Here is a 25,426-nt window from a genome sequence, read left to right as displayed (position 1 = left end):
ACCCATCTAATCACACCAGCCTTTGTGCAGATCTCCCATACAAACTGGAACAAAGGAAAAATCTAGCACAAAGTTTTGTACGCGGTATGATCTTAGCACGCACAAAGATGAAGATGAAGAGGATAGCATTAAATTCTATGAACCAGAGATAATACAAGCAAGACACTTACAGATGCGGATTGAACATTCGACTCATTTTAGAAACATGGTCATTTTCACAGTCTAGCTCATCATCCCCTTGGTCCATGCTGAGCTTTCTCTTGTTGGGACTGATAGGAGGAGGGCCTGTTCGATGGTTGGTTAGAGCAGAGGATACTGGAAGAGACTGCATTCTGGGCTCACCTCTTAAAGCTGCTTCACCTACAGGAAGAAGACAAGTGAAAATGAACACGACAGGGAAAAGAGAGTAAAATAGCATGCCCTTTGGAAACATTCTCGCAGAAAAATTTCCCGAGCAGATGTCAGGTCTGCACTGGCACATTTAAACGTGGTTGGTAACATAAACAAGGCATCATAACCCAAACTTTAGCGCTTTATGCTGGAATAAAGAGTTGAAACAAGGTACTATGACAGGGTCAGCTCACCCGATGATCTAAAAGGTTGAGCTAACATATCTTTCCAAGAGCATTTTTATTCAGAAGCACTCCTTCTTACAAGCTGCAATTCCAACACTGAACTTGCATTACCTCATTCTGCAAAGCGTGACTATTCACAGTGAAATAAGTTTTGATCCTTTTCCTTTTCTTATGGTTGTGGTTATAAATTCCAGGGCTACAGTTCACATTTATGCCAAATATTCAAGATCTAAAACTGAACAAACCTCCAAATTCTCAAATTATTCCTTTTATAAAAAGCTGTCCAAAACAAGCTTGTCTGGTATATAACTATGCAAGGTAAAAAGTTAGGGAAAAAATCGGAACTTGCTGATGCAAGTTTTAAGTTTGTCCTTAAATGTCCTTCTCTGTGCTTTTAAACTATGTTTGGAGACATGAACAAAACAGCATAATTCTTCAGCATAAGAATCACAACATTTCAATTTTAAGAACGCTAATTTTCACCCTGGGAGACTCGTGACAGAGGACTAAGTAGATTATAAATTTTATATAATCCAACACTTATCAAAAAATGGCATTCACAGCACGTGGGAGCTGTGTGTAAATAATTCTAGAAATGATACAATTAGCTTGTGCATAAACTCATTCACATACTGTTACTAAGTGTGCATTAAAGTGTGACCACAGTACTTTTCCCATTTCAATTAAATGTCTCTCTAAATGTATAGCCTAAAGCACACTGCTGCATTTCCAGCAGTTATGGACTTTAGTGGAACTCACATCCTTACAGCCACAGGTCATATTTAGACCTCACAGGGATTTAAAGATGGTAAAAAAATGCTTTGGGGGCTTCATAAGGGGCTTGGAGAGGAGCTAAATTGAGAGAAGCTAAATTAACCATGGTTACCTATTCTGGTAATATCCCTGAAATAGCCACTTTTGCTAGAGTTTAAAATTTGTATTTTTCCTACACTGCCAGAAGCATTTTGTTTTCTACCTGGCCATAATTTCCAGAACTAAAATTAGGATAAAGTTAACTCCATCCACATCCCTGAGGTATCTGACAATGGAAATCTTTGTACGCCACCACACATTTTCACATCATCACCGAGGCAGATGATTTATAAAACGCTGCCCTAATTCCACACACGACAAATACTATTTTGTTGGAAAAAGAACGAGTGCGGAGAAAACCTCCTGAATGTTTACCAGTAAAAATAAGCATTTTGCCAATTTAGTCAGCATAATATAAACTAGCAAATATACACTGACCTATAATACACCACAAGTCATGATTTCTATTAAAGACTCTGGCACCAAATCTGAATAGGAACTTTCCATCTCAGCTCTAAATAGCAAAAGCTGTGCTCCACTGCAAATGCTCTAAGACCAACATCCAGACCCTCTCCTGTTCAAAACAATCGCAGCTTTAATTGGGACCCCCCCCCCATGACGACTCTAATGTCGCAACAGAAGCTTTTATCAAAAAGACTTCTCACATGAAATAAATTTTGTATCAGTAAAATTTCTGCAGTTTTTCTTCAGCCTTTGTATTTTGCCAGTAGAAACCTTCACCTACCTAGTGTTCACATTCTACACTTTAGAAGTAAACCACATCATACAGGTTTCTCTCAGGGAGGCGCCTCCCTCACGTCTATCTTTGAAAAAAGTAAGTTAGTGCCAATGCCAAAAGATGAAACTTCTATCAACTACAGTTTGTGATACTTTCATCCTACCCATACGTAATCACTCGTCTCTCTGCAGTGTATCTGAGAGCACTGCTGAAGACTTAAACACAAAATTCTATTACAGGAATTACAAATTTAAAAAATTACAAAAAACCAGGCACCTAACTCGAACTGACTTCTTCTGAGCAATGCCTGACAGGAACACAGGCAATTGCAATATCCACGTAAAGCTAACTCTAGTGTTTACAAAAGACAAAAATCTCTAGCCACTGTCCCATTTAGTCAGTTAGAAACCTTGCCTTTTGCCCAAACAGCGTCTAGGAGCCTGATACTATAAGATTACCTCAATGGGTTTTTTTCTTTAAATTCATCTTATTATGCGCATGGTAACAACAGCATTTATACATTAACATCCAGATGGAGTAGAAAATCTGGTGAAAATGCTATTTGTATATTGGAATTACAGAAACCCATTTTAAAGAAATTTTGCAAAGAAAGGAATGGCTTCTGAATTAATTAAAGCCTGCTGAATTTGGTAATGCATTTTCCTAATTGTGACGTGAAGCAGTAATTATGCAGGGGACACCAAGGCCTGCAGATAAACATAGCAGAACCGTCCAGTGTATCTGCAGCACCACTGGGCCATTCGCCCCAAATTAATCAAATTAACAGAACTTCGGACAGGTGGCAGCAGTGACCAGGCAGGAGCAGTAAGGGCCCTTCAACCCCCCACCTGGTCCAGGACAGGTTGGAAGGCACTGAGCGCCTCCTCAGGAGAAGACAGAAGCGGGTGATGCTCAGCATCTGGTACAGCCTCTCCTGCAGACAAAAGGCAAGCAGAGAACAATGCCAACCAAAAGAGTCCAGACAATATGGTAAGCTCAAGAGGAAAAATATCTCTACATTGCTTGCAGGGATAAATTGCATATTCATATACTGTATTTGTACTGTGCCATGGGTTCTTATGTGGCTTAATGTATTTGATAAGGGCCCAAACTGCTTTTTATTTAAATAAAAAGGCAACTTATTGCCCCAGTACTTTCCTCCTTACCGAACTTGAATTTAAACCAGAGAGAGAGAAACCACAGCAGAGTCTACCACACAAAATGCTGCCTTACGGACTAGATTTGTCTCCCCCAACTGACCACACTCCATGGTAACCAGACTCGCATCATACAGCTGGCAAGACAACACTCTGATAAAGCAACTGTGTTTTATAAAATTCCCCAAGTCCAAACTCCAGTCTTCAAAATTCATTACTGTGACGGCTTGTGTCTGCACTGCAACTGAAAGCAGAGATAGCAAACACATTTATTGTGCCTCTCATAATACTTCTCTTTGTTTCTGTAAGCAGCTGGTGTAAGGCACTCCAGATCTGCTGCTTTCAGATAGCTGTACTTAGAACTATTCATACTAGTCTCTTTTTTTTTCCCTTTTCTTCTTTTTTTTTTTTTTTATTAAAACTGTTAGGCAACATGATAAAGCACAGACAAGCTAAACAGAGATAACAACGTGACGTAGTGTCTGCCTATATAGCAGTACTGCAGTAGGGCACTCAGTTGACAGAAGTCCATGTAGTCAGCAAGAATGTTCTTTATTTTAACCACTTACAAGCCTAAACTGAAAGTGATTCAAATTAACACATGCAAACTAAATGTTTGTAAAACCAGCATGGCTCTCTTCAGACATACACGACCAGGACTGGTTCTCTGTAAACAGCGGATCTTCAACACTGTTTGCGTTTCTCTTGCAGTTCAGTCAGCAGTATCTGCATCCCTACTGAAATGTCCATGCAATACAAACATCACAACAGCAAAGGTCATGTTTTCACAAGTGTGGATTTGATAGCAAGACACCAGAGAAGTCTTAAAATATGTCTGAGAACTCCAGGAGTTACCAAAGACTGGAAAAAAAAATACACACTATTTTGGCAGCTAGCTTCCTTCCTCTCTGACCTAGCAACTCAGTATGGGTTGCACTAAGACATGGCTACCATATCCTATTCCCCCTCCCAATTTCCTCTCTCCTGCTGGCTACTATTAATGCATAAAATCCGAGCATTAATTACAATCCAGAAATGAAAAGGCTTCATCTTTCCAGCCAAAGATTAACATGATACAGACCTTAAAACAGATTCAAACAAAACTCCTGGAAAGAAAATTCCAGCACTGCCCTTTCCCATTTTACTTTTTGGTTCTGTATCTGAGAAATGGATTTGTCTACAAGAGTAAATTCCTGACACATCTATTAACTCGGGGCAGGGGGATGTCCTTGGCTGTGATGTCTGTCGATAGGGTTCTTACCTTTAAGCTCGTGGATTGACTAACCATGACCTCAGGCCACTCAATTAATAAAATCATGGGCACAAGCATTTAACAGACTTCAATTAACGTGCACTACACCTTTAATCACCTTTTCCAATACCTCCATGCAGACAAACTCTCATTAGTAAAAGGAGTTGCCTCATGTTCTTAGGGCCAGACATTCCCAGGAAGCAAAAGTACATGAAGATCTTCAAGGGCAGTTTTCTCCACCGATCCAAGATCAAAATTTAGCCCTCATGACGTCTGAAACATTTCTACTGAAAAGCCAAGACATTCACAGAAGTTATATATATGTGAACAGGATATTAAAAAAAAAAAAATATCTCATTTTCTGTTCCTATATTCTAACAAACATGAGGAGATAAAATCCCAAATTGATTGGAATGGATTTATGAACTATTACATGTTTTCTGCCCCCATCTCAAACACAAAAGTCAGTCTGTGCCAACATAAATTGGGATAAATGGCATAAAAATTCCAATTCATGCACAAAAAAAAATCACATGATTTGAGATATCAAATACCAAGCAGGGAATTCACCACAAATTACTCAATTCAACAAGTCATCAAAACAAAAGAATCACAATACACTGCCACAGAATTAATCTGCAGATGTTGTCAGCTGCCTAGTTTGGGCATTACTTCACAGCATACTATACACATTGTAAGAGGACTGATACCCTTGAAATTGGGAAATTCCCCAGAAATTAAATCTGTGTGAAATAGACTACAGGCAATCTTAAAAGTATGTAATTTAAGGCAGATTTACTTCACTTGCTTGACCAAAGAAAATGGATTAATACATTCAGACTCCTCTGTAGTAAATCTTTGGTTCATGATAAAAGAGATCTTAAGTAGAAGTCATAAATTATATTATTTATATAATTGCTGAACATTTCTGTAACTCCCATTCAAGCTAACAAACAAAAAAAAATCCTTGTGTAAAGCCATCATTTTGTACCACTGTATTTCTGGATTGCAGATTCTATAAAAGATATCATTTAAACTGAGCTTAAATAAGATTTAGTTCTGGGAACTAGTCTGCCAGACACTGTAAGCAAACCCACAGTAGTCTGTGTTTCCTTTAGAGTGTATAAAACAGGCCTACCTGGGGAGCATAATAAAACAGCAAACTACGGCAACACAAAAAAAAAACCAAAACCCACAGTATTAATGGAAACAGCCTAATCATAAAACACTGCTATGAAATCAAATCTTGGGAATATTTGTATTGTAATTGATAGATTTCTTTCAGCAGCAAACTTACTGATTCACATATCTGACACATACTTTACTGACTTTCTTGTAAGATTACAAAAAGCTAATTTAGGACCAAAAAGTCACATACACATGTACAGAAAAACTGGCAAAAGGCTGCTCTCCTCCCGTTTACAAAACATATGAAAAGCACTTACTCCTGGAACCAAGCTCTGGCTACCACTGTGCAGAGATATGTATGCCAGAAAGACCATGGCCAAAAACAAAATACAGTGATTAAATTGACTATTCTGTTCTGGCTCTTCCATCTGACCATGCCTGCCAATGAGGGACACATTATGCTTGACACTGCAAGCAAGAACATAAAATAGCGACCTCTGCATTCAATCACCTCCACCCACTTTTTCCTCCTCTTCAGTTCAAACGACTGCACAAAGAAAGGAGCCAGAATTTAGGTACAGCAATATCACTTGCAGAGCGCAGGCATGCTTGCTTGAGGAGCCTTTCAAAAAGCACATATTGTTAATCAGAGCTGAGTAGCACAGGTTAAGGCAGATTTCAACTTAATAAGTCTTAAAATGCCGTATTACATGCAAAATACTAAATTGCAACAGGCAGAATATGGCAAAATTGCCTTCCCAGACCTAACTGTATCTGTATTTGCTCCTTCAAACTTACCATGAAAAACTACTATCATCTTATGTTCTGTCTCGTCATATTGTAAAAGCATAGCTGTACAAAATAGCACATGCATGTACTGTTACATAAATTGACTTAGACGGGTAAGTATTTCAGTTTCCCTTAAAAAACATGAGGAAAAAGTCTCTGCTGACCGCTCTTAACTGTGACTGAAATAAATTCTCTTCATGCTGCTAACCAGGTACCAACTGAATGAGTCTCCTTGGTAAGTAGGCAAGAAACTGATGGCAGGGGAAAGGAGGACAGCAGATATGCCACGAAGAAAGCAGGATGGAATAAATTTTAATGCTTTGCTCTGGCAGAGCTCCTTAATATTTCCTCTGTCAAATTTCAATTTTCGCACCTCAACAGTTGTGACGGTGGGGCTGTGTTCCGTTCCAACCCAACAATGAACTCGGGCTTAGGTCTAATTATAGAGCATGAGACTAGTTTATAAATTTGCAGATCTCCCTTTAAGATAACATCCCATTTAGCTAACTCTTGCAACACATGAGCTGGAAGTCTAAAAAAAACCAACAAACATTTCTTCCTTCTGCTTAGAGTACCTGTACTCATGTAAACTATGGCTAAAAAAAGATTCCTATTACCTGGCAGACAAGATTTAAATGCAATCAGTGCTGAACTACACTGATCTCCAGACAAATAGCACCAAGGATGTGTACAATATTTGTCAACATCAATGTCAAAAAAGGATTCCTCTCGGTTCAACACTGAGGCTGGCTGGTTCTGCTCAGGAAGGAGGGCTGCTCCCAAAGCACACTCCTTCCTACCAGCTCTCCCAGGAAAAACCTGAATCATTTCAGGTCAGTTAAGAAAAACTAAAAATTAACACAAGTTCTCATGTTGTGTTTGCTCAATACACTACGGAGGCTTACATAAAGGAAGGGCAAGCTGCTGTGCTAAGCAGAGCTACCGAGCCGGACCAAGTACAGCAAGCAGCACGTGTCCTAACGTGGTGCTGCATTTGGGCCACCCAGCCCGGCCGAGTACTACAGGGTTTGGCACGCAAGCAAGACCTAAAGTAATTACAAAATAACGGACTGTCCTACAGAGATAGGTCGTCACTCCCCGGCCAGCCTTGTCCTGTGACTGCATGTGGTCAGACATGCACAATCCTTGTTCAGGTAAAAGCCACGACAGTCAATGTACCAAAGGAAACTCAAAAGAGCACCAACTAGCAGCCCTGCGTTAGATACTTCAAACCCGACAGTAATACTCTGCTGAGTAAGCCGATGAAAGGTACAGCTCCTAAACTCCTCAGATTAATTGCACTTCCTATGAAGAAGGCTACAGGTTACTTTCATTTGGTGCAGAAAAGCGTGACCCAACAACAAGCACATCCCAAGTGAGGGAGGGAATAAAAGAGAAAGGAAGACAAAGGGAGAAGCATAATTTACATTTTCTACGGAAAACAGTAAATTTCACGTTCTTGTATTTGCTTAGAAAACATGACATTCCTATTTACTGTGCAGCAAAAAAATCCATGATCCATTTAATTCCCCGGCAAAACATCCTGCATTGTTAAGTACTGTAAGTAGTCCTGGTGTATCCCTATACCGTATTCTCTATATAGTAAAACTGAAATTTAGTCATTTAAGTTTCTTCAGTGCTAGGTAATGTTTTCCCCTCCTTGCAGCTGAAATCTCTAAAGACTCTACGCATGTGTCCCTAGGCTAGAAACATGAAAAAAGGTGAACGACCCACCAGTCTTGGCACTTCAAGATAAGAGACTGCCATTGTCACCTTGTAACCTGGCTGGAATGTTTATGGGACACATACACTTAAGAGATTGGGAAACAAACACCAGGCTGATGGTTACATTAATTCCTAATAGAGAAAATAATTCCAGACTACGTACCTTGAACTACCACCATGCAAAGTTCAAATAATAAGCATATCATCAGAATTCAGCTTCCTTCAACTTATTTGCAAAAGTATTATACGACATTCTCTTACATTTCTGATAAGTGGATTTTATTTTTTTGCCAAATAAAAAGATTTACTTTCATCGATGTGATAATGCGATTCTATTAAAACTGTAAAAACACCAGCAATAAAAAACTGTGAACGAAATATACCTAAGTCAACATGTTGAAGATGTTGGATTCTAAAACAATGGTGGTTTCCAGACCAATGTGGTCTTTCTTTTGTCACCTGGCTAAATGACTTACTGTGTTTCATAAAGACGGCAAAGCTAAACCAACCAAAGACTAGCCTGTCTTATCAGACACAATCAAAGCTAGAAGACCTGACCATTTCAAAAGTAAATTGACATCACAGCAAGGTTGCAACAGAAAAAACTGTTAGATTGAGCACTTAAACAGTATTTCAACAAACTAAACGATACCTTGTAACTACGTATTTTCATGCAATGGCAAAGAGACACAAACAGGAAATTAAACTTGTGAAAGCTCAAATTTGAGTAATTCCTCCTAAGTAGACAGAAAACATTTGCTACCCACCCTTTGTTTCTGTTTTAGTGGAGAGCAACATAGATACTCAGGACTGAAACACCACCTGCTCTGATCTATTTCATGGATCTTACTCTGGAACATAAATTAAACTCTATAGACTGTTGCACTGGGTAATCGATGCCTCCTGTGGATATGAGCACAGTCAGTATTCCTACAGCAACCATGCTTAAAACAAGTGAACATCTCAAAATTAATGGGATCATATTAAAATTAAAGCCAATAAATTGTGCTGTTACTTCCACAAGGGTTTGAGGCAAAAGGTGCCATGCAAAGGTAAAAAAAAAAAAAAATGTTATTCCACTTACTTAAATTGGAGTCTATTTTTAGATATACTGCAAGCTTTTATTGTAGTTTACTAAAAACATGCTCTGAACATCTTTTCCCACATTATTCTCCTTTGCTACACATGGAAAAACTCAGAACATCAAGAAAATGAGCTTCTCCTAACGGAGCTGCAAAATCCGATACTGCACTTTCAAGCAATGTTTCTTTTGTTTCAATTTTATTTTCCCCAAAATTCCTCACCTGAAAGGTAGAAGGCCCTTGAGAGAAGACATAAAAGCTGTATGTTTAAACTACAAACACAAAAGCAAATACATTCAAAATGTTAGTAAAAAATATGCACACATGGGTGGCCTCCCTTTGAAATGGATTTGGAAAAAAAGTAGCGCCACTTTTTACACCACTGTACTGTGTTTAAGTCCTGGAAAGCTTAGTTCGTGCTAAGTTCCCCGATCGGATTCCTGTAAGTAGGATCCAGATGACTTCAAAATGGTAAAGTTAAAACTAAAACAACCCAAAAAATAAAACATAAAAAGCAAAGAAGTCTTGGCTACTGCATTTTCCCCACGTGGCATGTCACCAAGCAGTCAAACAGCAGCAGCTGCTGCCACAGGGCAGGAGGAGATGAGACTGGAGGCAAGCCTTCATCATCCCATGCCTGCAGGCCCCGTCTAGGAGCTGCTGCCACCTTCACAGTCACCAACACCATAATGTCTTGCTAAACTGAGGTGAAACAAGCAAATTACATTTGGCCTAATGAACACAGGACAAAACCCTTCCATTTCAGTTTTGGTTTTCTGCTACCTGACTGCAGCCTGTCTGAAATGGACTCACGTATTTAAGGAACACAGAGTCCCTTCACCCAAACTGGACAGACTGCTGAAGACTTTAATCCACAGAGCGTCAGAACAATCCCAACCCATCTCCCACAAAGAATCCATTGTAAAGAACAAAATCCCTTTGTCCTTCAAAACGGGCTCCAAAATCCCTTCTACCAAAGGAAAGCAAGAGAGCAATGACAACTGTGCAGGGCAGTCAAGCACTCTGAATCCAAGAGCAAACTACATGAGCTATTCAGATGAAAACAAGATACTCTTTTGATCATGTCATTTACATAGAAAATGAGGAGGCCGTGTCAGCTTGCCAACTCCTTATGTGCAGGGTTTTACTGTAACTGATGGCAGTAGGCTGAGATACAACCCCGCCAGTGCCTCAGTCAGCAGAAGAGAACGAATTCACGCTCACGAGAAGCGCTACGAGACTGAATAATGTCGAGCCTTCAACCCACTGGCTTTGTACTATTCTGAGACACAACCCAATAGTCTTCCTCTGATGCTGCTCACATGTAGCGCTTTAATAACCAAAAACTTGTGAGGGCTTCATCTTCTAGAAAAGCTCAGAGAACAGTGTGGCTCATGAGATAGAGAGGAAAGGCTGCCATATAATTTCTCCAGGGGTATGGGTGCTGGTATGAAGAAACATATTTAAAAAATCCAAAATATTACCATCGTTCCTGAAAGGATTGTCCTCCAAAACAGACAACACAGGCGTATACCACCACTAAGGAAAAAGATAAAATTAATTTTGTGCTTCTGACATAGCAGTTTTTAATCTTGGGTTCATGACATGCAACTAAGATTTTATTTTAGGGGGGAAAAAAACCCAAACTCGCTATGAATAGATCCACAGCAAAAAATTAGGTAGCTACAGAGTACAAGAGCTTGAAAACGGTTGTTCCACTGGAAGACTGTGTTGTGAAAAAACATGGTACCAGAGAACATCCTCAAAAGGACTGAAGATAACATTATTATTTTTTTTTAGAATTAATTAGAATTAATGCTCCTATCTGCTCTCCTACAGTCAGCACTACTATGCAGCGGCTGAGATTGCTAGAGGTTATCAGATTCAGAGCAAAAGAAGGGAGACAGCCCTGCGGTGCTAAGGCATGGATGGGAGCACTGTCTAATTCATAGCTGGACTGTTTATTTCACAAGAAGGAGGGTGGTTTACGGGGCCAAGTTGCAGGGTCACTTAAAATAAATGTTCTCTCCAAGGGGAAGCTAAGGCAGGAAGATAGAGGGAGGGATTGTTTGCTACCAAGAAATTACATGCTGCCTGGACAACCTTTCTCACAGTTTTCTGGGCACAGATGGCAGGACTCTTAGAAAAGCAAGGAACAAGCAGAAATACGTCTTTTCAAAGTTATCTTGACAGTCATGGGTTTGGAATAGGTGAGCAGTACCAAAGTTACACTCTACTCATAGATTTAATTGGGGCTTTGTCTTCCTCGCCCTATACCTACTAGTCTTTAGCTGAATCTTCCCTTTGATTAACTTAACTCCAGGCTCCTTGTTTATTTCAAAGCTGCAAAAGCAACTCACTCCTGAAAAACACAGAAAAGACAGGGAAGTGCAGATGGGTTGACAAAATGAAGGTAACAAAAAATGTCAGTTGTATGTCTGTGACCCACCATTCGCATGATACTAGGATCCGGTAGCTCCACAGGACCCTGAAATTAAATCTTTCACTACATCACTATATCGTTTCCCAGTTAATGATCTGTTAAATCCTTCCCCATTTTGCTTGAACGATGTACGGCCTAAACATTTTTGCAGATCTCTACCCCTCATCACACATTAAAGATGTTCCACCACATAATTAAGCAAGCACTCTGTTAAATACCTTTGTGAAGTTTTTAATGGAACAGCCACTTCAGGGGCAGTGAGACACTGCATTAATTAAAAAGGTTTGAAAGCACCGCTTTAGGCCATAAATGGGTTATCAGCTCGCCTGTTGCCGAGCCGTGCATTGCAAGGCCCCAGTTGGACTGCTATTTAATTTCAGTTTCTTAACCCAACTTATCTTCCGAAAAGAATATAAAATTAACTGCCAGCATCAGTGGGTGCATTCCTTTTATGCAACTCAACAGGCCTCAAATATAAAAAGAACAGACCTGCAGAGGTCCCGCGGCTCAAACCGGGGAACTTCAAATTCTTCCATCCCACTATTCTTTGCGAGAGCTCATTCCTTGTATCAGCTAAAAAAGACTCTACTTCCACCAAAACAGTTTTCATCATCTCCCTTTAGAAGGGGTCCACTCCGGATGAACCACAGTCACAACAGATTTTCATCCAAAAGCTCCTGTCCCCTCTGTCACTGCTGCCCAGCAGCACGCATCTAGTCCGTATATCGTCAGCCCAAGTTTCAGAGTTCAGTTATCTCCTTAGCTTACAATCACATCTCAGAACAAACAGGTAAAAGCATTCTTTGTTTACTAACAGATCACAGTAAGGTTTAGCGGCTACGGCAAAGCATTGCAATCAAGGCGCTTTCAATGTTGCTGTTGGCTTTATCCCTGACTTAGGTAAATTTAGCCAACTGCAGCTCTGTTCCCCTTGTGCATAAGGGTAATATTCACTATTTATTTCACGGTGGTAGCTGAAGGTTGAATTAACTAGGCTTCTATGAGGACTAGGATTCTGCAGAGAAGATTTAAAAAAAAAAAAACGTAAATATGTTACGATGAGTATTAAAACGTTTGTTATCACACTTGCTTCTAAATGGACTCATTGAGAAACACTTGTAATCAAATAGGGCGGTGTTCAATTTACTGTACTACAAAGAAAACCTCAGTACATCCAAAAAATCGCTCTTAAGGCAAGCGTAATGTATCTCAAAGCACTTACACTCCTGTAAATTAGGACTTTCAAGGAAGAGAACTTAATTTTTTTTAATTTTTTTTTTTTTGCTAATAAGCTAAGTTAGATATGTTGATTATATAACATTGATAAGAGAAGCTTTTTCTAAGAGACAGAAACTAGTCAAGACAGTAAACACCACTGCTAACGCTGGAATTCCTATTTTTGACACCTTTGGTAAATAGCTCAGCGTGATGCCTACAGCAAGACAAGAGCAAAGTGTTCCCCTCTTCAACTGCAGCCACTGGTTTCAGAGTGTTCAGCAGGAAAAGTGTGCACGTCAGCATTCTCCCAGCTGGCTCTGTGAGATTTAATTTACGCCAACCACAGAGTGACTGTGATAGCTCTCTGAGATGCCACAGCATGAAAACTGAAGGGTGGGGGTTAAACAAGCAGCGATGCACACCAGATGTCTGAGGAGGACATCTAAAAGATCCGGAGCACAAGGAAGCATATTAAAAGAAAATCCCCTTCAATGCCATAAATATTTATACTAAACCCAAGAAACTGGCTGAGTTCAAACTTGTCCTATATGAATCATACAGCACCTCCCTCACCCCATCTTCATTTAATGTGTTCTGAATAAAACCACCACAAAGGAGGTGCCACAGTTATATCAGCTTTTTTTTCTATATGCTGAGTACTTTTTGTAGAGCTCCTGCTTTAGAACAGATTACTTTCCAAAGAATATAAACAGAAAAACTAAATACTCTTATTTTACTTGGCCAGCTCTTGTGTGGTATTTACTGGTCTTCCTAGACAATTTAGATTCATAGAAACAGTTTCCTTTTGACTGGATGGACAACTTTGATTTTCTTCATATGGCCATTTAATTTCAATTAGCAATGCATCCCAGAGAACACAACACCGATTTAGTAATCTCGAGTCAAGAAACAATAATTCTTTGAAAGGTTCTGCCCCGAAAGTGTCAAAACTTCTGATTTTACAAACATCAAAGATTTTCTTTCAGAAGTGAGATGTACCAAACATTAACAATTTAATAACAAAATTGGAAGACACAACACCATCTCTAACATGCAACCGGAGTGCACTAATGCTACTTGTAAAACAAGTAAATACCCATTCCCCAAAAGACAACAGTTATTGCAAAAGATCCACTTAGCAGCTTTGGTTTTTCACTGTTCTTAGGCAAAAAATTGCTGGGCTGGGCACTTTGTAGATGGTAACTACAACTATTGCCAGTCCGCTGTTCTGTGAGTTTTGGTTAAAATGAAACGTAGTAAGTACATATAATTGGCTTATATTCCTGTACAACAGTGCCATTCATTCCTACACTGGGCAAAAAAAGATAGGCTCACCTACTAAATCTCTCTCATTTCTAACTACAACCCATGTTTAAAGGCAAAAAAACCTATTTGTGCACGCTGAGGAACAAATATTGATTCTTGCAAACCAGGGAAGTGTAATGCCGAGTGGTTTCCATGCCTGCCCTGTCAAATGGGTTTCCAGGAAAAACTACTGCTTTTTAAACACAACTGGTTCCAAACTTTTCCTGGGAGAGCAAATATATTTCCTGGAACCTGCTAGCAACGTTTGGAAGAATAGGAGGAAAGTTATACACTACAGTGCTCGATTCTCACAGTTGACAAGGACCCCCAAAATGATGAGGAGTGAAAAAGACCATGTCTTAAATAATCAAACATAGGCTCTTGTCACAACGTGTAATATGAGGGGACAGGAGCCACCTATTTTGTGAAGGAACTAAGCTGGCACCTACCCGCTGAAGGCATGCTTTCTCTCCTCCTGCACCACAGAGGCTGCAGCATTCCACTTTATCCCAAATATAATCTGTTACCCCCATCCATGTGCACCCCACTGTGGATGATATTTTCCTCTAAAGACAAAAGAAGGCACAAAGTGTCACGTAACGTTTTTGGAGGGAGAAGCTGGACTGCACCATGCACTACTGTATTGAACAAGTTCTTGTTTTTAACGCTAGCAACAACAAAATTAAACGGCAAATAATAATAAAAAAAAAAAGTGTTCCTTTAAAAAACCTGATGCCAAACAGTGCCGTGAAAGTTTGGTAAAGGAAACATTCTAAATTCCATTTCACGCTCTTGTCCCCGCCACTCGTGTCACTTCTTACATGAGATTTTCAGGACTTACATTCCTATTAAACCTAGACAGGTAAAAGATCTTTGATGAAGACTTGCCACCTCACTGAAGTTTCTGGATGACTTCTTGTTTGGCTAGAACCAACACTGTGATGGTCCCAGGAACACCATTACTGCAACTTCACCAAGGTTATAGAAGAAAAAGCTGTACGGAGCTCCTTCCATGCAACTACAATGCTCCGAGCCTGCCTGACCTGAGAATCAGTACCAAACTACCACTGACACGAAGAACAAAACTCTTCCAGCTCCATCCCATCTGTAACATGAGCTTTACTAGTTGACAGAGAGAAGCTTAATTAAGAGCTCAACTGCCTGTTCGAAACAGCAATCGTGCCGGACGAGCTACGGCCGTGCTCTCCCTCAATCCAGACTCCTCAGATACACATGCGCCATTACACCGACTTGTAGAGACAGGCATGAGACTGCCAGCTTGCTCTTCAAAAAAAAGCTGTGAGACAAAGCACCAAGGGAAATCTGCCTCCAGGAAATTAAAACTGTGCATCACGGCACTTCTAGTGTATACGTTCCTGCACCCACAGCCTCGGCATAGCGCTTACACAACAGCACCGAGCAGTGCTACAGCGCAGTGACCTTCCACAGAGCACGGGTTTTACTGGAAGGGAACAACGACTCTGTGTGCCCAGCAATCCTTCCATGCTGATTTGTAAAGTTATTTTCAGGGAGATGATACAGACTACAAGACGAAGGAAAAAAAATTGGCTGGCTTTAGAAAAAGAAATCAGAACCCAAAAAACTCACTATTTCTTAACACTGAAAAAGTATAATACCATTTTTGTAAACACTCCTCCAGGAACCTGTATTCATCACTACCTCACACTATTATCAGTGAAAAATTATAAGCTCTGTCCTGCTGGATTATTGTTAGTGTAAACAACTTTGCTAAATTTCTTGGCACACTGTCTGCATGCAGCATGTTAAAACTCTGTAGTCTATTCAGCCAAAATCAAATATAAAGGCCCATCTGTATTAATCCTCAAGAAGAAATTAATAGACAACTATTTTCATGCAAAGCAGATATTTTAAAAAGGCAAACCCAATACATATGGATGAACTTTTTCATTCATAATTTTAGATGCCACACAATGAAGACTGTTGTTCAAGCTTTATTTTTTCTCTAACAGTTCTCCATACAATACAGTGCATTGTTCAGACTCTGGAGCAATTTAAGCTTTTTCAATGTCTCCTAAAATCCCTGGATTTATATCCAAAGAGACCTGGCACTGTAACAAATTTGACTTGTGAGTAACAAGTTACAGCCTTTAAGCAAATTGCTCATTAACACAGAATTCAACTTACTGCTACCAGCCTCACTACCTTTCAGCTCGGAAAAAATGTGCTGCCTACCTTATCTATTGAAAGTTGTGGGATAACCCTCAAACTCCCTGTTTAAATTCTCAGTACAAATGCTGAACTAGCATCAAGGGTGAGGAGAACAACAGAACTCCAGGGGAAAAAATAAAACGCTCAAGTATGACCTAAATCTACCTTGCCTTTGATACATGAGGAAAATAAACTGAATTTTGATGTCAGTACTGAAGAGGACCATTCCCAACTTCATGATAGGAGGAAATGAGTAAGAAAAGTCCAACTGTGAAGTTGGAGCTCTTTGGGTTTTTTTCCCCGAAGCTAAAAGACATAGAAAAAGCAAAACCCACAGAATGCTGTATGAATGGGGAACATTCTGTAGGTGCATCTCAATTTACATGACTTTGAACACAAATTTTATACTACATTACAAATAAGAACACTTAATTCACCATGAAGGACGTTTCGACTCCTTTTATTATTCCACTAATTCTTAATAGAAAAGCAGTGTTAAAGTCACTTTATATATTTAGAAACTAAACCAAACTTCGAAGTTAATAGGAGAAACTGATGTTACAAACCCTGAGTAAAATGCAAGGTCAGCAAAGAAAACTGATGGAAACTATTCTTTAGAACTTAAGAAAGCACGTTAAATTCTGTTAAAAAGCAAATGAACTTAGCAGAATCTGTTTCAGGCTCCTCGTTTGATATCAAAACATCTCAACTGGCCTTTTGGGGCAGACACACATACTCCAAACGCCTTGTAGTGCCCTAGGAAGATAATACAGCTATGCAAGCTCAGTGCTGCTGCCAGCTAATGCTTCATTGTTACAGGAAGTCAGTGAAATAATTATGTAATATGCCACTAACTAAAGTAAGCTGTCCTGAAACCAAAAAGAGGCGTTTTTCTAGAAATCTGGATCCAATTTTCTTCATTAAAAAAAAAAAAATTAAAAATCCAGTCTTCTGGACTGTCCAGAGAACTCCGTATAACTATTTTGAGTGCTCCAAGTCTCATAACATGCCTGGGGGATTTCTTAGCATCTTATTGCATTTCTTTATACCTTTCCCAGCACAGCAGTTCAAGCCTTGAGAATGCAGTAATAACACAAAGCATTTGAAAATGGGAGAGAGAGGAAGGAAGACAGAAATCTGCCTTCCAACACACAACCATCTGTACACTCCCTCAGATAAACAACAAAATGAAACAAATCTTCTACTTGGAAACTGCACCTTCTCATACATATTCTATTGGAAACGAGGAGCCAAAACTTGCTCGGCTGCCCCTGCGCCACTCAAAGCTGAGATCACCTGCGATTTGTTTTGTTTAACTCTGAGCCCTCCTGCCATTACCTCACACACAAGGCTCTCTGAGAAAGAATATTAAGCTGAAGTTAAGTGAGTTTCCATTGCAAAACAAGATGCAGATGTTCTACCTCTGAATCCATGCCCGGATCAAGTGCTTGTCATTCGATACGAAGCCCGGGGAATGCCAGACTGGTACGGAATGGTTCTGCTTCCTGGCCCTTGCACCTCGGCGAGGACAACTGCCTCCCAAGAGTTTTCTGATGTCTCTGAGCTCATTAGGAAGAAAACAATGGTATGAAAGCACTACTCATTAAACAGGCCATTGTTGAAAACTGCCAGCAAATGTTTAGTAGGGGGATATCAGATGTATTCATGCTAAAAATCAGCATCCAGATGCTGTGTCAACAATTCTCCAATTACTACTACTTTTCTTTCTCACTGCGCCAAATATATTACAATAAATGGCTTGAAATGGTTGATCGTTGCTAATGTAACTGTCACCTTCCTGCTGGCGAACACTAAACAGTCTCATTAGAATGGTTTAAAAATTTTCTTTCTACCAGAGAGGGAGACAAACCTCAAACATTCTTCTTTATGCAAGCTGCTGAAAAAAGCCACCATGTCGTTAAAAATTAAGATTTTACTCCAGAAGCATCAATCACAGTTTAGATTATCATGGGGCATCAGGAAGAGCTCAAAGCTAGCAAAAGGATTACAGAAACACTCAGAAAGACACAAATCACCAGTATAAGACAACCAACCATAAGGAAACAAAATGGCTTTATTCTGCGATTCAGAGTTATGGAGCCCCTTTCAAAAACCCTCTCTCACCTCATCTCTGGTTATAATCCTTTTGCTGGCTGTGGCTGTCTTAATTATACCAGTGCATAGAACTTTCCACCATATTACAGAATCACAGAAGTGTTGAGGCTAGAGGGCACCTCTGGAGATCATCTAGTCCAAACCTCCTACTCAAAACCAGCCTCAACTAGGGCAGGTTGCTCAGGGCCATGTCCAGTCAGGATCTAAGTATCTCCAAAGACGGAGACTCCACAACCTCGCTGGGCAGTGTGTGTCATTGTTAGACCAGCCTCACAATAATAATTGAGAAAACAGTCAACTTCAGTTAAGTTTCAGTACTACAAAGCAGTCAACTAAGTCTGCAACACAGCCTTACTCCTTAGCAGCTAACGGGAGACCTTCTGGATCTCCCACTTCCCGTCCCCAGCCCCAACAAAAGGACACTTCCCTATGCATAAAGCAGATCCCACCTACATTACTCACCGTTCTACCCTCTTCTCCCACCTCCACAGAGTAAGGCAAAACCAGAAATACATCTCATGAACTGAGCAGCACCCTGTCAGTAAGTTTCCCATACTCACTGAAGCATGATCATGAATTACATAACTCGGGAACAGAACGAAGTTAAGACACAGCTGAGGTTTCTTGCACCTCCCAGCCAAGGAAGGCTTAACCAAATGCTAGCGTTACCTCAGTAGCCTGAAGCTTACAGACAACGAACCGCTATCTGTGACTCTTGCGGGCCAGGAGAAAGCAGGACTCTTCTTGGGATGCCAACTATATCCTCCCACTCGATGCTGAGCTAAAGGGCTGCCAAATGCACACGATAGAAGCACTTTTCCTATCGCTCGTGTACCGATACATCCCTTATGGATAAGCTGCAGCTACAAATCAACAGCACATAGCTCCAGTGGTTTGTGCCAGAGGTGAAAGATTAAAACCACTAGTAAACCTCATAAAACGATAATAACATATTTCACCAGCATAGCAATTACCTCAGTAAGCAAAAGCAAGTGTTTCAAGAGAGCATCTAAAGGAATAAGGAACAGATCTCATTCATTTCTTGTGGCATATAGGTTCATAACTCTTTCCTCTGCAATTTCAAACCTATTTTCACATCATACAATATATTTGTATCTTATCCTACTTCTACAAAAGTACTTTTCAGGAAGATGTCTATTTATTAGTAGCTCAAGTAAGACCTTCAATAAATCCTCGTTAATTGAGTTTGAAAGGGCACTTTGTTGTCAATGTAGTTACTACCACAGCAGCGTCTCTGAAAAGACCCACCACTGCTGACACAACTCACTCATAAAATAAATACTATGGCAGAGGCATGGAAGATCTGTAGGCATCTCTAAAACACCCTTTGAGTTCAGTGCAGATGTTGCCAGTGTTTATACTTTTTAAACCACTGGGATATAAACACCTCACTATAAACACCACTGAAGTTTTGCTTTTCTTTTCTTCATTTTGTGTGTGTTTATTTTAATGATAAAAATGTTAACTTCCAGAATCAGGAACATAGCAACAGATGCTTAAACTAAACAAAGACTGCTACAGTAGAGTGTCTTCCTTAAGCTGTTCTTTTGCTTTTGAACTATTAAAGCTAAGATCTGGTTAAATAACAATTATTGGAGAAGAGGGCGGGGGAAAAAGGGGCTGGAAAGAACCTTCCATAAATATTAGGCATAATTACAATGAATTGAACTAATGAGCCAAAAAACCAGTTTTTTCTGCCTTAGTCAACAAAACACTCAGGAACACGTAAATAGAATTTTATGCAGAACTTCATGGTCTTCATCAGAAGTTGTCAACTGCTTCCAAAGAAAGCACTGGTTACCACAGAGAGCAATGAAAAAGTCAAAGGATCCTGCAAGTTGGTTTTCCCTGGGTTTTTTTCCCTTCTTTCTTTCTTGTTTTTAACTAGTTTTCTTGCTCTAATGAAAAAAGCACAGGATAAGAAAAGAGCTTAAAAATCCGACTCTCTTGAATCCCAGCTCTATACAGGCAAGCCCAGCGTTCTGTTAAAGAGCTTTCTTCAAGCAAATACATACATGTTTGTGGAGGAAGGAAGAAGGAAAGAAGAAAAAAGAAACGGAGACATTAAGAGTTCTGCAGGGAGCCCCTCCACTTCCTGAAGGAAAGAAATGTGGCCATGCTGGTTTAATGATAGAAAAGACGGTATTTTCCAAAGTGAGGTTCAGCTCCCTCACCTTCTGGCCTGGTCTTTTTCTGAAGAGTATGAATAGATAGCTCTGAGTCCCACGTACGCTCCTTATGGGTTCTGCCCTGACAACTCCAGCAATTTTATTTTCCAAAGGAACATGGAAAATGTTCCTGCTGAATCAGAAGAAAGGTTTCTGCAATGCTTGTGTGTGGCTGCAGCGAAAACAGTTCCACTGCCAAGCTGAATTAGCTCAGTGGTGCCTTTCTTTCCAGGCAAAGCCAAGCCATAACCACTTCTGCAAACTGCACGTAGATAAAAAACTCCACTAGATTAAGAAAACCGATCGTACCCCGTTACCTCGGACAACGGGTCCAGCCAGGGCCCGCAACACTTACAACGGGGACAGCACAGGCTGGCCCACAAGAGCTGGAGAGACAAAAAATGTAGAGTCCGGCAAAGAGGAATATTAAAAAAAATAAAAATAAAATAAAATCCCGTTTTCCAACCAGTTGGGTAATTCCCCCCAGCGGGGCCGGGGGGCGGCCGACGGCCCCTGGGCAGCCAAAAATGGGCGGCCCCGCACCCCCGGCCCCCGGCCCCGCACCCACGGGCCGCCTCACGCCCACCAGTCCCCCCACACACCGCCTCCCGGGCTGCTCCTTCTACAGCCAGAGACATCGCGGACAAAAAGTCTGCCTGCCCTGGCAGCACCGCGGCCCTTCACACCCACCCACCCCACGGCAGCTTCTTTAAGAGGAAAATCACGCTGAAAACACTCCTAGTAAAAAAAAAACCAAAAAAAAAAAAAACCAAAAAAAAAACCCCACACACAAAAAAACCCACACAACAACAACAAAAAACCAACAACAAACCCAAAACAAAAAAAAACCAACAAAAAAACCCAAAACACGCACAACCAAAACCACCACCAACAACCAAAAAAAAAAAACCCAAAAAAAAAAAGATCCACACAAGAAAAAAAAAAGAAAAATGGAAAAAAAAAAACCCAAACCCTTCCTGCCCTGGCACAAAGCGCCCCAGGGCGGGCGCGGAGCCCCCCCCCGGCAGCGCCCCCCGGCAGCCCCCGCACCGCGCCCGCAGCGAGCGCCCGGCCAGCGTCGCTCCGTGCAACCGCCCCATTACCTTCGTAGCACAGAATGCCAATATTGTTGTTCATCTTGTCCAAGTATTGGTAGTTCAACAGGTCCATCTTCATCAACAGCATTTATCGGGCTGGCAGAACAGACCGGCTGGCTCGCCTCGGCCCGGGTGGCGGCAGGAGGGGGCCCGGCGGCGGTGCCCGGCTGCCCGGCACACGGCCCAGCCTTCAGCTCCGCACAACAAAGCACCGCCGCGGCACGCCGGAGGGGTGCAAGCCCGCTCCCCCCTCCAGACTTCTGGAAACTAAAGTATACCGTGCCCTTCGAGACAAAGAAGACTGTCTAAAAACTTTTCAAGTCTTTTTTTTCCAATTAAAACACACACACACACACACACACGAGGGTGGGGGGGTGGGGAAAAACGAAACAAGGGGAATTTCCTAGGACAAAGACACAGCAGTTGTGCTCACAGCCCGCTGCAAGTTCACTGCGCTGACATGCGGGCTATGCTTGGTATGACTCGTATGTAACCCAGCTTCCTCCGGCGCTCGGGGGAGGAGTGAGCATGCCCGGCGCCTCCCCGGGGCTCCGCGGGTGTCACGGATATTTGCCGCACAGCACCCGGCCCAAACGCACCGAGCGCCGCAAGGCGGAGGCGGGGGGGGGAGCCGGGGCGGCGGGGCCGGGGGGCGGCGGGGCCGGGGCGGGGAGCGGCGCGGCGGCCCGGGAGGAAGCGGGGCCTCCTCCGGCCGGGCTGCGGGGCGCCACGGCTGGGCTGCACCCCCTGCTCAGCCTTCGTTCTTCCCCTGGAACGTTTAACTTCCCATCCCAGCCTGGCCTCAGCCCTATCCCAGCACTGCTGCCGCGGAAAGCAACGCTGCTTTACCGCAGCGGAACCCAGCGGCAGCTCTGCCCTCATAAAGGCAATTATATAAATATACGTATATAATATATATAATTATATATATTTATACATGCAATTATGCTTATATTTATATATCTCTATATAATGCAGTTATATAAATATACATATATATAATATACAATATAACTATATATATTTATACATTCATATATGCTTATATTTATATATCTCTATATATCACATATCTATATAAATATAAATAAATATATAAAATAGCTCCAGTGGGTATACCTGTGCACAGGTGTATATTTATATATATAAACACAGGTACTGCGTACTCACACGCTGCCACAACTCGCTCATTACATGACGAGACTTGATTTTCCCAAGCCCTATCCACAGTGCAGTTCTGCCTGGCGGGTTTTTCACAGCTGCCCCAGCCCCAATGACACAGATGATGGAGGTTTTGACGGCAGCCGCTCTCATCTCAGGATGTGGTCTGCCCTTCTGCAGACCCAGCCCTGAGCACAAAGGCCCGAGCTGCTTACACAGATGTGTATGACTCATCCTAAGAGGCAGAACATCTGTCTGGGTGTAAGCATGTGCTAGCCTAATGGGCATCGGTTTGCATTTCCTGCAGCCCATCAGCACCTGAAGTCTAGTTTGATAGAAAAAGAGAAATAAATACTGGGGAAGTTTGGTCCAAGACAAACAAAAAAAAGCTAATGGAGTCCCAGCCTTCCCTCTGCCTCCCTCTTTGGCCCAGAACATAGCCCATCCCTGCCTTTCTGGGACAGAGCGCTGCAAGGGCACGCGCAGGAGCAGCCGGGCAGCGAGCACCAGTAACGAAGAGTCATTTCTACCTTGTGAACCTCTCCCCTCAGTTAGCAAAAGGGAAGGGACTGCATGACCGAGGCAATGAGGCAACCCACCCAGTGACATTTTGTCAAGGCATTTGGAAAAGCACTGCTCGAATACACTGAGTATTTCAGTAAGACCAGGTAATTTAGTTAAAATTTCCTGCTGATAAATAGGAATAAGGAATTTATCTCCAAGGAAGATTCCCTAGAAGCCAGATCAGGTTTCTCCTCCCTTCAGACAGAAGAAGTCCCGTGCATTACCCACCCATGTGCTTCCATTGACGAACGTCCGCCAACGGTGCCAAACTCAATACAGTAGGAAACAAATTACCTGAAAAGCATTCTGTATTGCTGGGAAGCCTTTTATTGATCATTTATAAGCAACAAGGGCACACTCCTAATTGGAAGTGCTATTAATCTTTAAGACTTTAACATGGTGTAAGAACTTACGGGTACTTAATGCTGAAGTAACAGTACATTTCTTGGATGGTACTTAATATAAAGAGCGCAGTTGGTTTTTTGCCTCACAGGCTTTTTTTTTTTTTTTTTTTTTTTAAAACACAAATGTCTCCTGACCAAAGTAGTATGTGCTGTTTTCTAGAAAGAGAAGTGTTTCTAACACAGAAGAACATTATGGTTTTTAAACAGGGGGACTAGAAGTTTTACATAGCTGATCATGTTGTGCATACTGAAATTCAAAATTTTTTAAACCAATGCTTCAGACTAAACCAGCTATTTAATAAAGGCATCAAGAGAAGTCTTAGCACTTTGAGGTATAAACTGCAATAAAAATGCATACCTACAACATCAACAGGAGAGAGGCACATTTCTCTAGCATGAAATGCAAGTTTCTTATGTAAGTATGGCAAAGATTTTGGGGAAAACATTTCTGATATGTACAGGTTTTAATACAGAGAGCATCCCTGAATTTACACTAATACAACAACAATTTTACGGATACTTGGGAAGGATTTAATTTTTCTGATTTAAAATAATCTTTTTGCAGGAACGCAGGTGATGAGGAATTAACAAAAGCAACATTCTGAACTTCTTTTGAGCAGTGGCCTACAAGAAAGGGTTTCGCATAGCATGTTAGCTACAGAAGGTCATTACAGTTCAAAGCCCCGTATGAATTCCCCTCTATATTCAAAGATACATATTTCTTCAAGTTGTTTGGAAAGGCAAAGTTGGGTATTGTCTACAAATCACTGACTGCTCAGTAGCGCCGTCCAGACACTAATAAAGAAGCTAAATTGTCTTTACTAGACCAGTAGTCACAGGTTTTCAGACAGTAATGATCACTTTATTATGTGAATGGCTTTCAGCAGTAAGTACACATGATGATTAACACTTGCCAAATGCTGCGTAATGAAGAACTTGCATGGTTCATATTAAATAAACTGGTACCAAACACTGGGAGCTTTATGAATTTCTAAATTAAAGCATCTATACTGAAAATAAAGCAATGACTAGTGAAAAAAGGGGGGGGGATATTATCAGCTTGAGTGTATCTTAAGCATTCTAAAACCAAAATCCATTCATAAGAGAACTTTCTTTGAAAGAAAACTTCACAGATCAACACATTCAAGTCCAGCAGAGATTAACCTTAAACACTGACCCGGTCACTGTAAAGTACTCTGTCTGTGACAGCAAAGAATTCCCAACTGCTTGATTCAAACTGCTCATCGATCACTTCACCAGCTGGAGACACCTTCCACTGAACTGAGATTGGGAATCAATGTGTCAGCGGGTTAGACACAACATACACAGGAAAACAAGGTATTAACAGCACTCTAGGACCTTTGTTCGTTCATTCTGTTCTTCTACATCTTGACAGTCGCAAACACCATTATGTGCAGTATTATCTTTGCTTCATATTAGCTAGAGTACTTCCCCCAAGATTGCACCTACTCTTCCTCTG

At 41.1% G+C, this 25,426-nt stretch overlaps 1 protein-coding gene across 5 annotated transcripts in view; it reads right to left on the bottom strand.

Moving 5' to 3' along the window:
- The window catches only part of VGLL4 (vestigial like family member 4), a 91,981-nt gene that overhangs the window by 26,060 nt on the left and 40,495 nt on the right, over window positions 1–25,426 (bottom strand). For 2 of the 5 annotated variants that reach the window (XM_040592513.1, XM_040592511.1), the window contains one exon: window positions 171–360. In XM_040592513.1, the coding sequence (XP_040448447.1) occupies window positions 171–360 (190 nt within the window). Of the gene's footprint in view, window positions 1–170; window positions 361–11,541; window positions 11,623–21,037; window positions 21,081–21,823; window positions 22,320–25,426 lie in introns of those variants that run through there. The other 3 variants (XM_040592509.1, XM_040592512.1, XM_040592514.1) reach the window with 3 other exon arrangements.

Source organism: Falco naumanni, chromosome 4, assembly GCF_017639655.2.
Source record: "Falco naumanni isolate bFalNau1 chromosome 4, bFalNau1.pat, whole genome shotgun sequence".
Taxonomy (NCBI): domain Eukaryota; kingdom Metazoa; phylum Chordata; class Aves; order Falconiformes; family Falconidae; genus Falco; species Falco naumanni.
Note: the sequence above shows the minus strand (reverse complement) of the source record. Positions and strands in the feature narration are given on the sequence as shown.